The 14,785-nt window shown below is 45.6% G+C and overlaps 1 protein-coding gene across 4 annotated transcripts in view; it reads left to right on the top strand.

Moving 5' to 3' along the window:
- The window catches only part of TECR (trans-2,3-enoyl-CoA reductase), a 338,617-nt gene that overhangs the window by 270,087 nt on the left and 53,745 nt on the right, over positions 1–14,785 (top strand). For all 4 annotated transcript variants that reach the window (XM_069603950.1, XM_069603954.1, XM_069603953.1 and 1 more), the window contains 2 exons: positions 1,590–1,633; positions 2,340–2,397. In XM_069603950.1, coding sequence (XP_069460051.1) covers positions 1,590–1,633; positions 2,340–2,397 — 102 coding nt within the window. The remainder of the gene's footprint in view (positions 1–1,589; positions 1,634–2,339; positions 2,398–14,785) is intronic.

Raw genomic sequence — 14,785 nt, 5'->3', positions numbered from 1 at the left:
AGGAATAATCAGGAAGAGAACCACTTACCGAACGCATTTCAAACCAAAGGCACTGGAGCGGAGATGCTGAAGAGACCCGAGAATGTTGCAGACGCCGTCCACAACCGGCAATCCCAGGAAGATTGACCGGGTTACTGGGACACATCTGAACGAATGCCGTGTGCCGCGTACTAAGCTGGAAAGTATTAATGGATCAAATATTGTAAACGGACCAGTATAAACAGAAAAGCCCAAGTAAAGGCATAAACATTATTACTGAAATGAATAGTGTGACCAGAACCGACCTAAGTGAAGGCAGAGATATTATTAATGAAACAAATGTGACTGGAGCAAGCCTAAGTGACTGCATATATAATATTATTGAAACTAACATTGTGAATGGAACAAGCCAAAGTGAAGGCAGAGATTTGATTTCTGAAATAAGATTGTTAATGGAACAAGCCGAAGCAAAAGCAATCTCTTTGCAAATATAGACCATGTTAACAGTTAACGTGAGAAAGAGGTGTTGACCCAATATTGGAGAATTTTTATAAATTGGATGAAAGAAAAACTACAAAGTGAGAAATGGTTTTGGTCCCAATATTGGAAACCTGTTAAGTGAAGCCCTGGCAGGATAGTGAACTAGGCAACCCGTGAGTCTGACACTCACATTCAAAGACGATTCCCTGACAGAGTATAGCAGGAAGGGAAGAAGGATTCATAAAGCTCAGGGGTCAGAACCCCTTTAATTGTGAAGTGTGTGGTAGAAGGTGAAAGCTTATACCCCAAAAGGATTCAAGAGAACTTTAATTCAAGAACTCATTAGAAACGATTATGTATGCTGGAAGATATCTAGGGGAAGAGAACCTTCCTCTTCCTGATGAAACGTTGATTTTCTGGTCATTTTGGTCCCCCTTAGAAATGTGTGTTTTGGACTACAAAAAACAGCTATACTTGTAATGCATAGAAAAGTTCCCATTTCACCTTATATTTAATTTAGAGTGTAATAGTCAGTTTAGAATTGTGGACGCAGCACTGAAGATGTTCCATAGTTTTGTTGGGTAGGGAAGCCCCACAGAGATGGGGATAGACTAGATTTTCGCAGCTCCCCTTATTATTTTGACAATACACGTTTAGAACCAAAACTCAACATGCAACTGTGGCGAGTCTTACTGCTGACCCCTTACAGTAAGTAGCTACATTTGTATTAGTCTTGAACTCATAGTCCCTATCCCGCTGGATAACAGCCTACTATCCCTCCTATTTCTGTATATGTTATAGGCAGAAGGAATTGTGAAAAAATAATATAAGAGTTTTCAAGATTACTAGCTTGTCTTAGAAAAATAATGTTCTCTTGTTGTGCAGACATTCAGCAAGCCTGAGGAAGGGTGATTATTTAAGATTAGAAGTGATCACTGCTTTCTGCAATTTGTACAGTCATACTTCAACAGAACATTTGAGTGATCGAAGTGTGGGTACATGGGTAATGACTCTTTTATACAAAACCACTCTTTCTTCCCCAGTAACCTTGTTTGCTGGGGTATTGTATTACATTTTGTCTATTATTTAACAGCCCTCCTGAAACCCTTGTGCTGTTCCTTTTTTCTTAGTTTTTGGTGAGCAGCAGATCAAGATTGCAGTTATTATATTCCTGGTAAGAAACGATCATGAGGGTTCTACAGACAATTATGTGGTAATGGTAGAAATGTCAGTTAATGTTGGAGGGCAGTATGCAGCTGGATGTCAGATTGCATCACTGCATGTATATACACTTGAGATTAGAGTATGTCTGGTGCTGGAACTGGTGACACCAAGCAATGTTAAAGCGGAGTAGCGCTTGGAACATGCAGTTCGGGCTCAATGAAACCACTATTTCGAATTGATAGGCTTTTATGATAGGAGATAAAGGTGGGATATGTATTGCATATGGTGAGTGATTAATGGGGCATACAAGTGGAGGCTGAGCTTTAACATATGACCTGGCACTGGAGCTGCCTAAATAGAGGCTGTTGGCATGAGGTTCTTAACAGCATGGATGAGATTAAATGCTCTAGAGTTCAAGTAGTTATTAGAAATCTGAGCTGTTTGAGGAACACCTCTGGCTATTGAAAGACTGGATCCATCTGTTCCTTTGATAGTGGTGCCTGCATATAGAGGAGCAGTGTGGTGGGATTGTTAACATCACCAGGGATTTTTATATTTTGATATTGGGTGTTTCAGTGGGAGTTTTACAGGGCTAGATTTAGAAGTGGTGCAGATGACGCATCTGTTCCTCCGGAAGGTGGTACAATGCAGGGGGGGATTGGCATTGTAAAACGTGTTAACTGATTATTTTTTTTTGTGTGGATTTATTTCAACAGATTTGCCAGTTGGGAAACTTCTCCATTCACATCGCCCTTCGGAACCTTCGTCCAGCTGGTGAGTGCCTCATAAGCTATGATATGGTGTTGAAGATATTGACAAAACTGAGGCAGTCTGCAAAAGTGTGCCTAGTTCTAAAAAAGAGAAAATATTGGGCTCTGAGAGATAGGCGCCATCTTTGAACCTAGGAAAGTAGGATGGGGATTGAGAAAAAGCTAAAACACTTGGAATCTTGGAGTAAATAGCTGGAGGGTCTTGGGATATTAGCTGTGAGATGGACGAGGGGACTGGCGGTTGCTCGCATATCTGATGCCTGTAAGGAAGGCAATGTAGTGATCTGACAGGGTTGTAAGGAGGTTTGAATTATGGAAAAACAGATGTTAGGGATTTGAGTGAGTGAGTGGGAGAAGATTTTATCTGGGATGCATGCTATAGTGAAAGACTGTGTGGTAGTTGGCATCCGGGGGTATGCATAAAAAAGAAGGGGTGAAGAAATCTAGAAAGGAACTTCTGTGAGAGGTAGAGGCACAGAAATTTGGCAGGTGGATGATGGAGGAATGGTTTTGTAAAGAACTGTTGGAGTGAAGGAGGGCATGAGTTTTGAGTGTGAGACGTTATTGGGCCCTGAAACACATTTGGATTGGGGCGGGCTGTCTGGCTGCAAAGACTGTGTGGGCTTTGAAGAAGGGAGATGTGATCTAGGAGGGAGTATGGAAAATCTGGTCTTTCTAAATCAAACGGTCATGCCTCTGATCCACATGAGGGAAGTCGTGGGAGCAAAGTAAGTGTATTTCCAGTGCTGTGCGCGTTTGTGGGTGATTTTGTGTGTGTCTGTGCAGGAAAGTGGAGGTGGAATGTTTGTGATGGGCAAGGGAGGGGGCGGGGTGGATAAATGTGTGTTTGCGCGACTTTGGGAGAGGAGGGGGGAATGTGTTGGGCCGGGAAAGGGGGTGATGAAAGGGTTGAGGTTCGGGGTGGTAAACCCACCCCCCCTCCACCCTTTCCTGATCTTCTAGAAAACCAGTGGGTGAGGGTGGAGGCTGGACTGCCTTCCCACGGGCTGGGGGGTTCAGAATAGTCCTATTTCGGCTTGTTAAAAGCTGCATAAAATCGGTCTTTTTTTTTTTAGTTCAGCCTTTAAAATGTGGAAATATCACATAGAACTCTGGTAGCTGTCATGACCCACAGAACGTGCCCCTTGTGGACTTCCTGGTCCTTGTCACGGCGGGGCTTGCATTCATTGTTTCTCCCAACATTGCAGTATCACGTGACACGCCTCGCACCAGCCTTCACGGCGGACGTAGTACGTTCCATAAATATGCCACGCCCCGGCGGCCCCCCGCGTCTCAATGCTATTGCGAAGTAGCGACCAGATGTGTGCTCCATAGCTCGCGGTATTGTTTCCCTTGCTTCTTTCACTCTAACCCAATTCTAGTCCCTTTCCTTCCTTTCTTGATTCCTGGACTCGTGTGCTAGTTGCGCACCCTGTTATTTCCTGGATTCCTGGATCCCTGCATCCCGGTACTTGAACGCACGCTGGAGTCGGAAGAGACTCGTGCAGCCTTATTCAAGACTCGAGCAGTACGCAAGAAGGCATCGATGAAGAAATCCAGCAAAGATCGAACTCAGGTGAGAAGGGGGGAACTCCTTGACAGTTTGAGACGCCAACTGACCGAACTCGATATGGACATGGAAGCGGCCGTCCAGGACCTGATTCGTGGCATGCAAGAGCTATCAACCGAGGTGCAGAATCTAAAGGCGGAAAACGCCGCTCTCAAACAACTAGTTCTATCCCGCCACAAAAGAAAGTGTATTGCTGGGCGGTATAGTGGACAAATACGATGGCTCACCAAAAACCCTTCGAGGATTCCTGGATTCATGTTTGGTTCACTTTACTTTTAAGATCTACTACTTTTCAACTCCCAGGGCTAAAGTGGGCTTCATAATTTCCCACTTTTCAGGAAACTCCTTAACCTGGGCCACGCCCCTCGTTAATTCCGGCGACGTTCTTCTAGATGACTATGATGGCTTCATACAAGCCCTTAAGACCATGTCTGACCATCCAGAACAGGTCGATAGTGCCCAGGAACGCCTGTTAGACTTTCAGCAAGAATCCCAGGAAATGCTCACCTATGTTACCCGATTCAAGCAGTTAGTCAAGGAAGCTGATTGGTCCCCGGAGGCGAGTTTTACCCTTTTCAGGAGAGGACTGAATGAGGAGATTAATGATGAGTTGGCCAGAGTGGCTCGCCCAAACTCATTCCAGGCACTAATGGACCTTGCCATGCAAATAGATTTTCGTATCCAGGAAAGGAAGGCAGAGAAGAAGAAATCCAAAGCTAATCCTCTGAAGCCGTCCTTTGAGAGTACCACCAAGGCGGACACAAACCCAGGCTCAATCTCTGAACCAGAACCCATGCAGATAGGAGCCTTCCGTGGACCTATATCCCCGCAAGAAAGAATGAGAAGGATTCATACGGGGTTGTGCGTGTATTGTGCCTCAGACAAACACCTGGTTAGGGAGTGTCCTCTGGCCCCTCCTCGGCGTTCGGGAAACGCCAGCTCCCAATCCTAGATGGAGCAGAGCTTCGGGAGATAGATGTTTGCTCCACATCAATTCCATCCTTGAACTCTCCTGGACAAAACAATTTGGTGATACTACAAGCCTTCCTGTCGCCCTCCAAGAATAAGAACTATCCCATTCTGGCCTTGCTGGACTGCGGAGCTATGAGAATTTTCATTGATCAAAACTGGGTTATTAGTCATCATATTCCGTACGAGACACAAAGCACCATGCAGCCGGTGGAAGCAATCGACGGAAGACCCCTCTCTTCAGGACCCATAATCCTGCAGACAAAAGAGATCCAACTTTCCATAAACCATCACCAAGAGCGGTTTACATTCGACATCATTAAGTCAGCCCATTACCCCATGGTATTGGGTATGCCCTGGTTACAGAAGCACAATCCGTATATCAATTGGACAGCAGGATCACTATTCCTAGGCTCAGAGTTTTGTATGTCCCACTGTCTAATCCTAGATCCCTCCTTGACACCCCCTAAAGAACCACCAAGAGACCTGAAAACACCATTCATTGTTTCTAATATCATACAAGTCCCAGAGGCCTATCGGGGATATGCTGATGTATTTTGAACTGCCATAGTCCAGGCCTTATCCTCTCACAGACCTGAAGACTGTGCCATAGATACAGATCCCTCAGCAGTGATTCCTTTTGGCAGAATGTTAATTCTTTCCGAACCTGAGAAAAAGGCCCTCAGAGAATACCTGTATACCAACCTTGAAAACGGCACCATAAGACCTTCAAAATCTCCAGCGGGTGCTTCATTGTTCTTTGTTCCCAAGAAGGACACCAAGGAACTCAGACCTCGACTATCGTGGCTTAAATCAATGCACCCTCAAAGATCGGTACCCACTACCCCTGATCTCGGATATCCTGGAAGCTGTGAGAGGCGCCATAGTATTCACGAAGTTGGATCTCCGGGGTCCCTATCATTTGATCTGTGTCCGGGAAGGAGACGAATGGAAAACAGCCTTTAGAACACCCTTTGATCACTATGAATATCTAGTCATGCCCTTAGGACTAGCTAATACCCCCGCGGTTTTTCAACGTTTTATGGATAGGGCGTTTTCTGACATGTTATTCCTTTTTGTCATTGTCTATCTGGATGACATATTTATCTTTTCCAAGGATCCTCTAAAGCATGAAGAGCATTTTAAAGGCAGTACTGCAACGACTCTGTGAACACAAACTTTTAGCCAAACCCCGAAAAATGCTTGTTTCACGTTACTTCTGTTCACTACCTGGGATTCATCCTTAGCCCAGAAGGAATTGGTATGGACCCTTCAAAGGTAAAGGCCATACTGGCATGGCCTGCTCCCACGTCTGTGAAACAAGTTCAATCCTTCCTGGGGCTTGCCAACTTCTACCGGAAGTTCATTTCTACCTTTTCCGAGATCGTCCAGCCGATTGTTGCTCTCTTGAAGAAAGACACTCCCTTTTATCTTGTCTACACCGCAAGACAAAGCATTCCAACGATTGAAGACAGAGTTCTCGCAAGCCCCCACCCTGGCCCAACCAGACATAAATCGCCCATTCCTAGTGGAAACGGATGCCTCTAACTACGCCATAGGAGCGGTCTTGAAACAGGAACTTGAGGATAAACTGGAACACCCCATTGCTTACCTCTCACGAACCCTGACTCCCAGTGAGACACACTATTCCGTCCTGGAAAAGGAACTGTTAGCCATCCGCCAGGCCTTCACTGAATGGCAACATCTACTTCTGGGTGCTAGATGTCCAGTTCTGGTCCGCACGGACCATCGGAATCTTCAAATTCTACAATCATTGGAGTGCACGAACAGTCGTCAGGCGCGTTGGGCCTACTTCTTTGCCCAATACCAAATCCAAATCACTCATGTTCCCGGATCACAAAACATGATTGCTGACGCCTTATCTCGACGTCCTGACTATGTAACTACTGAAGACAAGGCCTATCCTAAGATGTTTCCCCACACGATCTTTGTAGCTCAAGCAGTCAACCTCCTGGAAGAAATTCAAGTGCAAACCCAATCCTCTGACCTCTGGAAGGATATTTCACGGAAGAATCCATGGAACTTAAGACTTAAGGAAGAATACTTATTCAAGGACAATGCACTGGTCATTCCTACACAGAGATTACAACAAAGAATGATAAACCTCTGTCATGATACACCTTCACTCCGGACATCGTGGCATAACCAACACCCTCCGTCTTATACAAAGACAGTTTTGGTGGCCTGGAACGAAGATCGACGTACAGCAGTACATCAAAGCTTGTGCTGTCTGCAGTCAAAACAAACATAACAAGAGACCGGCGGGTCTTCTAATGCAACCATCGCTGCCAACAAGGCCATGAGAATTCATTGCTACAGACTTCATTGTGGAATTACCACTTTCCCGAGGGTACACGACCATCATGGTTACCATAGATTTGTTCACTCATATGGCTCATTTTACACCCCTGTGTGAGTTACCATCCTCGTCCGAACTTGCTGGTATCTTCCTGGAACACATATTTTGTTTACATGGACTCCCTTCCAAGATCATATCAGATCGAGGACCTCAGTACATCTCTCAATTCTGGAAACATCTCTGTCGCATTTTCGGAATCCAACGCGCCCTCTCATCTGGTTATCATCCCCAGACCAACGGGGCCACAGAACGTGCCAATCAGACCCTGGAACAGTATCTTCGATGTTTCGCCACCAAGGTTCAGGATGACTGGTCGCTCCTGATACCCGTGGCTGAATTTGCCTACAACAATTCTGACCATTCAGCAATTAAGACCAGCCCCTTTTATTGTAGCCAAGGTTTCCATCCATCAGTTCTACCCTCTGTTCTCCCTCATCCTACACCAGTACCTACTGTCGACTCCTGGATTGAAACCCTCATCAACGTATACCAAGAGGCCAAAGAAAATTTAGAGAAGGCCCGAACAGAGGTATGTGGATTTAAAAAGGAGACCAGGTCCTCCTTATGCAATCAGTGATAAAGTCTGGTTGTCCTCGAAATTATTACCCCGGCATCTACGGCCAAACAAGTTGGCCCCTCGGTACTATGGTCCATTTCCCATCAAGGAAATTATCAATCCAGTTTCATACCGGATTAGTCTACCAGACTCTTGGAAGAAAATTCACCCAGTATTCCACACATCTTTATTAAAACCCTACCACCAATCCTCCCGGAAATCCTACCGACCTCTTCCTCTACTGGTCGGCAACCAATTGGAATATGAAGTATCTTGAATATGTGACTCCAGGTATAAACGGGGTCAGCTTCAATACCTGGTTGAATGGAAAGGATATCTTCCTAGTGAAAGAACCTGCAAACCGCTTTCTAATCTCAAGGCCCCTCGACTACTCAGAAGATTTCCCCTTATACACCCGGGCAAACCTGGTGAAACAGGTTTTCGGAGGAGGCATGCTGTCATGACCCACAGAACGCGCCCCTTCTGGACTTGCTGGTCCTTGTCACGGCGGGGCTTGCATTCATTGTTTCTCCCAAAATGGCCATATAACGTGACACACCTCGCACCAGCCTTCAGGGCGGACGTAGTACGTTCCATAAATAAGCCACGCCCCCGCGACCCGCGCGTCTCAATGCTATTGCGAAGTTGTGACCAGAAGTGTGCTCTGTAGCTGGCGGTATTGTTTCCCTTGCTTCATCCACTCTAACCCAATTCTAGTCCCTTTCCTTCCTTTCTTGATTCATGGACTCGTGTGCTAGTTGCGCACCCTGTTATTTCCTGGATTCCGGGATCCCTGCATCCCGGTACTTGAACGCACGCTGGAGTCGGAAGGGACTCGTGCAGCCTTATTCAAGACTCGAGCAGTATGCAAGAAGGCATTGATCAAGAAATCCAGCAAAGATCAAACTCAGGTGAGAAGAGGGGGGAACTCCTTCACAGTAGCGGGCGTCCTAGTGTGGAATTTGATAAAAGGGGGAGCTGGAGTCTGGGATGCTAGAAACTGCAACATGGGGCTGACTGGACTGGATTCGGAGAAGGCGGCTTGGTGTTGAATGTTTGGGAAATGAACTGAAAGGCGGCAGGGCTCCAAAAGGAGAAAGGAAACAGAAATCTGGGAAGGAGGAGGAGACAGCAATTCTCTACTCATCTTGTCGTCTCCCAACCCCATGAAGAACGTTCTGAGAAGTGGATCTGTGGGGAAAGTTACTTGTGTTCAACGTACTCATAAATACAGAAACATTGATCCTTTGCTGCATTATTTTTACAAAATCAACAGACTAATCGCACATAGTGGAACTGTCTCCCTTGTTTTCTTCACCCAGGATATTGTTGTGAAGATGGCTTTCTTTATGTAAAGTTTAGGATGATCATGTTTAGGGTTAGTGTGTGGTTATGAATTACTACGGCTCTTGATATCTAGCCTATTTGCATTTATGTCGTGTTTTCTTTTTTTTTTGCCCATTTTGCCTACAGCATTTATTTACTTACAACTCTCTTCCCTTTCTAGCTCTTTGTACCCTTGCACACTTTACAAAGCCAAACTTTACATTTGCAATTGACACCGTGGGATGTTCAGCATATACTTCCTTTCATTTCCTGCCCCTACCCACAGATTATGATACATTTCCCTTCCACTCCTTGGTTTCTTTTACTCTCATGACCAGTAAGAACTAATGCATGTGCAGTAGCCCTTTTTTCTGTCCAGTGGAACAGTTGTTTTTCATATGAGCTTTACAACTAAGTTCAAGGGAAAGCTGCCAAAAAAAGACTAGCTTGAAGACTGTTCGATTCGGCTCTCCATGGCATTACCTTTAGAAGCTAGTTAAAATATATATATTTTTTTATATCTTTTTTTTATAGGGAGCAGTGGCACACAGCCGTCGCCGGACCATTCTCCTCGCTGACATTAGTGTGCACACTTTAAAATCACCTCCATTGGATGAACCTGTAATATGTTCTCCAGCAGGCTTCAGTTTTAAAATGCTGTTCTCCACCTAAGCTGGAGATCTGTGTGCTTTGTGCATTGCTATAGTTTGGAAGAGGTTTATGCACAGGGGTAATGGCTTCTGATATCTCTATTCTAAAGATAGCTTGGGTTGTGAGTGTGAGTGTGGTTGTGGGAAGGGTTGTGATACTGAGGATAACTTAGCACCCTGAGGTTGTCCTGACTGAATTGTAATCTGTTGGGTTCGTTCTCGCAGGAAGGAATACGGCCACCTCAAGGAACCCGTTTTTCGAATTACTGGCTGCTATGATGGTCGTCAGGCTCCGTCCAATTCCCTTTTTAAAAGGTTTGGGTCTAGTCCTGTTGTTTGAGGTGACGGCTCTTACGATATATTTCGACAGAATTGTTCCCAGTCCAACAACTCTGCTAAAAGAATGCTGTATTCTTTGTGGTAGCCTATACACCCCATGTCTGGTCTTTTTTAGGCTATAAGCTCTGTACTGCCATACCCCGGGAGAGAACCTTAAGATTTGTTCTCACATCACAAGCCATGTGAGGGAGTCCTCCTACAGTTGCTCTATTCGATATTTTAAATGAATAAAACATGTTGTAAAGAATGACAAAACCTAAATTAATCCCCAGATAAGGACAATCGGATTTGAAATGATTTTAGTCTTTGCCAAATTGCTTTCCCGCAGTAGAACCTTGCTAAAGATTCCTGTTTATGACCTGGCTTTCTGGAATGTGTGCTGTTCTTTTCCTCTTCTCTTATTGTCATGCTATTTTATGTTCTGGCCACATATAAAATGCATGTATTGCCACAAATAGGTTTTATTGGTGCTAGGGACCGGCAAAGAAACCGCTCGCAGTCACTGTAGCGCAGCGGCAGAAGCTCGGCCCACAAAAGGTTGCACACTGTGCTGTGCCCCAGGCTTCCGGTTCTGCACTCTGCAGATTGTGAGCTGGAAAGTCGAGAGCCCACTGTAGGTAAGTGGAGGAGTTGGCAGTGGGTGCCACATAGCAGCCAAGGGTTGGGGGAAGGGGCTCTTCTCTTCCTCTCCCACCCCTACCGACAAGGGAATGGGGCAGTATAAAAAAGATTGCACCCACGGAATTGCGCTGGCCTATGGACATAGAACAAAAACAAACTAGACTAATTTTTCATAAAGACTTGGAAAAAAGCCATGCTTCCAAAGCTTCACTAAATACAGAAACCTTAAAAAGTGGTATACAGTGTGTATAACGAAATAAAAATAACGAAAAAAAATTGCATTTTATTTGTTAAAGTATATATGGGGGGGTAAGGGTTCAAAAAGGGTGGAGGAGCATGGCGGTAAAAAAGCTGTGGAAACAGGTTATTTTTATTTTACTGAAAGTTTTTTGGGCCTGTTGATTAAGTATTTTTAAAAAGGAAGACTGGAAAAAGAATTTTATTTTATGAAATAGTTTTTTTTGTAAAGGTCTAATTGATCAAAACAAATTTAAAAAAACATTTTTTTCCATTATTTGTGTTGCCATTATAAAAACATGGTTCGAGAGAAACGGCCAACGAATTCCAGAAAAGAAAGCGCAAGGGCATAGAATGTTCTGTACTTTTAAGTCTAAGAAAGTTGGTACTTTCTAAGATAACCTGGTGATCGAAGAGCTCTAACTAGAAAATGGGAATGAAGCGTGATGAAAGGAAATGCAGTACTACCATTGGCCCTGGTATTTATATAGACGGGTATTGCTTTCATTTGTCAGCTATTGGAATCAAAAGTCCAGGTACTTCCATAACTGACCAGGAGAAAGCTGGAATGGGAGGTGAAAAGATAATCCTCACTTCTCAAGCGCAGCGCACTCCCAGCTTTATGCTGCAACAACACCATATGGTCTCCACCTTTCTTTAGCAAACAAGCACTTCACAACATTCCATGATGTATGTGCCCGCACACTTTACCATTAAATTGAAACACTTATTTTTTGGGTAATGTGATGGAAAAAGTCAAAGAAAACAAGTAATTGGCTGTTTTACAGTCAAAGTAGTTGTTATAAAAAAATTCTAGTAACAGTAAATGTGAAGTGACTGCTAAAGCGACCAGCTATTAGTGTGGTCGGCTAACAAACCTTCCTATTTAAAGCAAACAAAGGTGAGCTCGCTGCAGATAGTGTTGTGCCAATCACCATTGTACAGTGATCCCCCATGACCTTACGATATATCTTCTGAAATAGTGGATTATCCTTCCCGAATGAGAGGAAGTTCATTTTGTAATTGTGCCACACCTGAAGCTAATATAACTGGGAAATGGGCGCATGCCTTTGGGAATGCTATTATGATGACTTTCATTTTGTAGGTCTGCCACACCTCTTAATAATATCAAGCTATAAAATGTGGACACCCTTTTGGACTAGGAGACACCAAGCAAACGCAGGATGAGCATTGTGGTGAAAGTATGGGTACATCATGCTAGAGGGCACTGATTAGGCAAGTGGAGCAGCACTGAGCAGCGACTCATACCCAGGAACATGTGATGTGGATGTAGCCCTGTGCTGCTGGCAAGTAGTGTTACCTCTGACAAAGATACAACACTGACATCACTGAAGGGAATGTGCAAGAATACTGGTCACGCCAATCCATCACCATTCCTACAAGTAACCACCCCATGTTAACAGTGTGTACTCCAGATGGATCAGAAGCAATTGTTAAGTGAGTACAGTTACTCTAACTGCTCTGGGACAAAATCAAAGTTAGGGCTCCACTGCCAGAGGCCTCATCCCTTTTCTAGTAGAGCGAATGAAGAAAATCACATACACCCTCGCCCCCTCTTCAGACACACACATATATGTATATATTTCTGATGCTTGTTAATCTGCTTAGAATCACATGCTGTGCATATGGTCCGACATCCAGTGGTAACCGCGGAGTATTGCATCTTGTCTTTCGGGGGACCGAAAGGGGACGTCGGCATAGGCGTGTCTGAAACACTATCCTTATCGTGACGTGTGTAGTACCCAAAATCCCTCACGCGCCGAGGTCCCTCAGTTTGTTTTTTTCCACCCAGATAAATAGTCGCCCTATAGCGGAGCTCTTCATGAGACATTGTTTATCTTACCGAATTGTCGGTTTAATACCCGTTAAGTCACTTCGTCTATCAAGAACATCTTCAACGAAGACTACGGGGGAACCGTCTACAGCTGTGGATTCCGGCACCTAAGATCCGGCGTTCGGACCTCCACGTGGTCGGGCCTTCTGGCCGGCCTACACAGTAGGGAGAGTGGGCTCGGGGTTTGCCATACAGCTATGATGTCTTTCCTCTTTTCCACTTCTTTCCTTTTTGATCTGGTCACCCTTCCCTTCTGCTATGGAAAGGAATCCATTTAGATTCTGCCCTCTGTGAAGGGTCAGATATCCGTGGAAAGATGAGCACACTTCGTGTACGCTTGTCTCCCCCTAGAGCACTAAAGCTGTGTTCGGCGTATAAACTCCTAAACCTAATCCCATAAGGAGCGCCGGTTGAATCAGTGGGCCGCGTACGGTATGACACGCGTGGAGCCTCCCTCCCCTGCCGCGACACCAGCCGAGAATGACGGGGGAACATTGGATGACCAAATGTTCAACACGGACGTTGTAGACCTTGAGGCGGACGATTCTAGAGCCGCCACGCCTGTCCCCGACCCTTCCAGGCTCCACTCCGGTCTTGCTACAGGGACCACACCCGGTGACAGGGGCGTACAATCGCACCACACAAAACACACAACCCAAGCGCCCTCCTCGACGACCTCGTAGAAGAAGGCGCAAGCGCCATCAGATCGATCTGATCCGAAGCCTTCCACCGCATCCGCAGCAGCGCATGACTGGGCTTAATAAACATAACAAAGGTGCTACTCCCCAAACTACACACGCCGAAGTTTCTGAACAAGAAACTTCGACGAGTTTCAAGGTTTCCAAGGCCCGTGCAGGCCCGAAAACTACGAGTAGGCCTCTACCCGGGAAGCCATTATCGGAGACGTTGTCCCCAGAAGATTCGGTAACTATCAGTAAGAGCATCAATAGGATTGCTACGGCGGTGGGCCTAGTACCGGTTCGCCCACAGTTATGGGCCAATCCGCTGAAAAGTTTTCCACGGTTTTGGGAGACGATCCTGAGGACTCTTACAAAGAGAGCCAGGTACCCCTCTCAAGCACCCTGAGGAGATCCTCTGAATGCCTTAGGGCGAAGGACCCGGTTCTTGCTCAGCTGGGCCCATTTGGGTCATCCAAGTGGACCACGGAGCAATTTGAGGGGTATATGGATCGGCTGCAGCAGGTTTTCGGGGCTTCGGATCAACCTCTGCCAAAAAAAGCTCGGGTAGACCCTTACCCTCATACACAAGTTGCCCAACACTTAGATGTTCAACACTATGTTGATTATCAAGAGGATGTCCAGAAGGACACATATAGAGACATCTATACAGAAGAAGAGGAGACTTCTTTACTGGACAATTATGGGGAAGATCAAGGCGCAACGGACAACTGGGAAGACACCCAGCAGGACGATCACAATTCTGATATCGTTTGCCTCGACTCTGCCCCATCCTCACTGGTTCGGCAGGCTCCCCGGTGGATGATCAAATGGCTTTCAACAAAACGTTGAAAAAAGCAGCGGAATTCTTTAAAATTGCCACGCTTGAGGCATTGCCTGAACAGGATTTTGCAGAAAACATTATTAATGACAAGTCTCCGGCTAGCCAGTCTATCCCTCTCTTGAGCTCTGTAAAGAGATGGCTGGCTCCTTCTTTACTCACACCCGCTCAGACGAGGGCTGTGAACCCAAGGGTCGAAAAACTCTTCCGGCTCTCCCCCACCGACCCGCTTTACATCAAAGGGCACGCAATCCCAGACTCGCTGGTGGTGACCAACACTTGCAAAAGAGCAGGGGTTCCCCTTGCCACGGGAGAGTCACCCCCGGACAAGGAGTCCAAAAGGTTGTATGCCCAAAACGGGTCACGTCGGC

Source organism: Ambystoma mexicanum, chromosome 3q, assembly GCF_040938575.1.
Source record: "Ambystoma mexicanum isolate Mex_15411 chromosome 3q, UKY_AmexF1_1, whole genome shotgun sequence".
Classification (NCBI taxonomy): domain Eukaryota; kingdom Metazoa; phylum Chordata; class Amphibia; order Caudata; family Ambystomatidae; genus Ambystoma; species Ambystoma mexicanum.
Note: the sequence above shows the minus strand (reverse complement) of the source record. Positions and strands in the feature narration are given on the sequence as shown.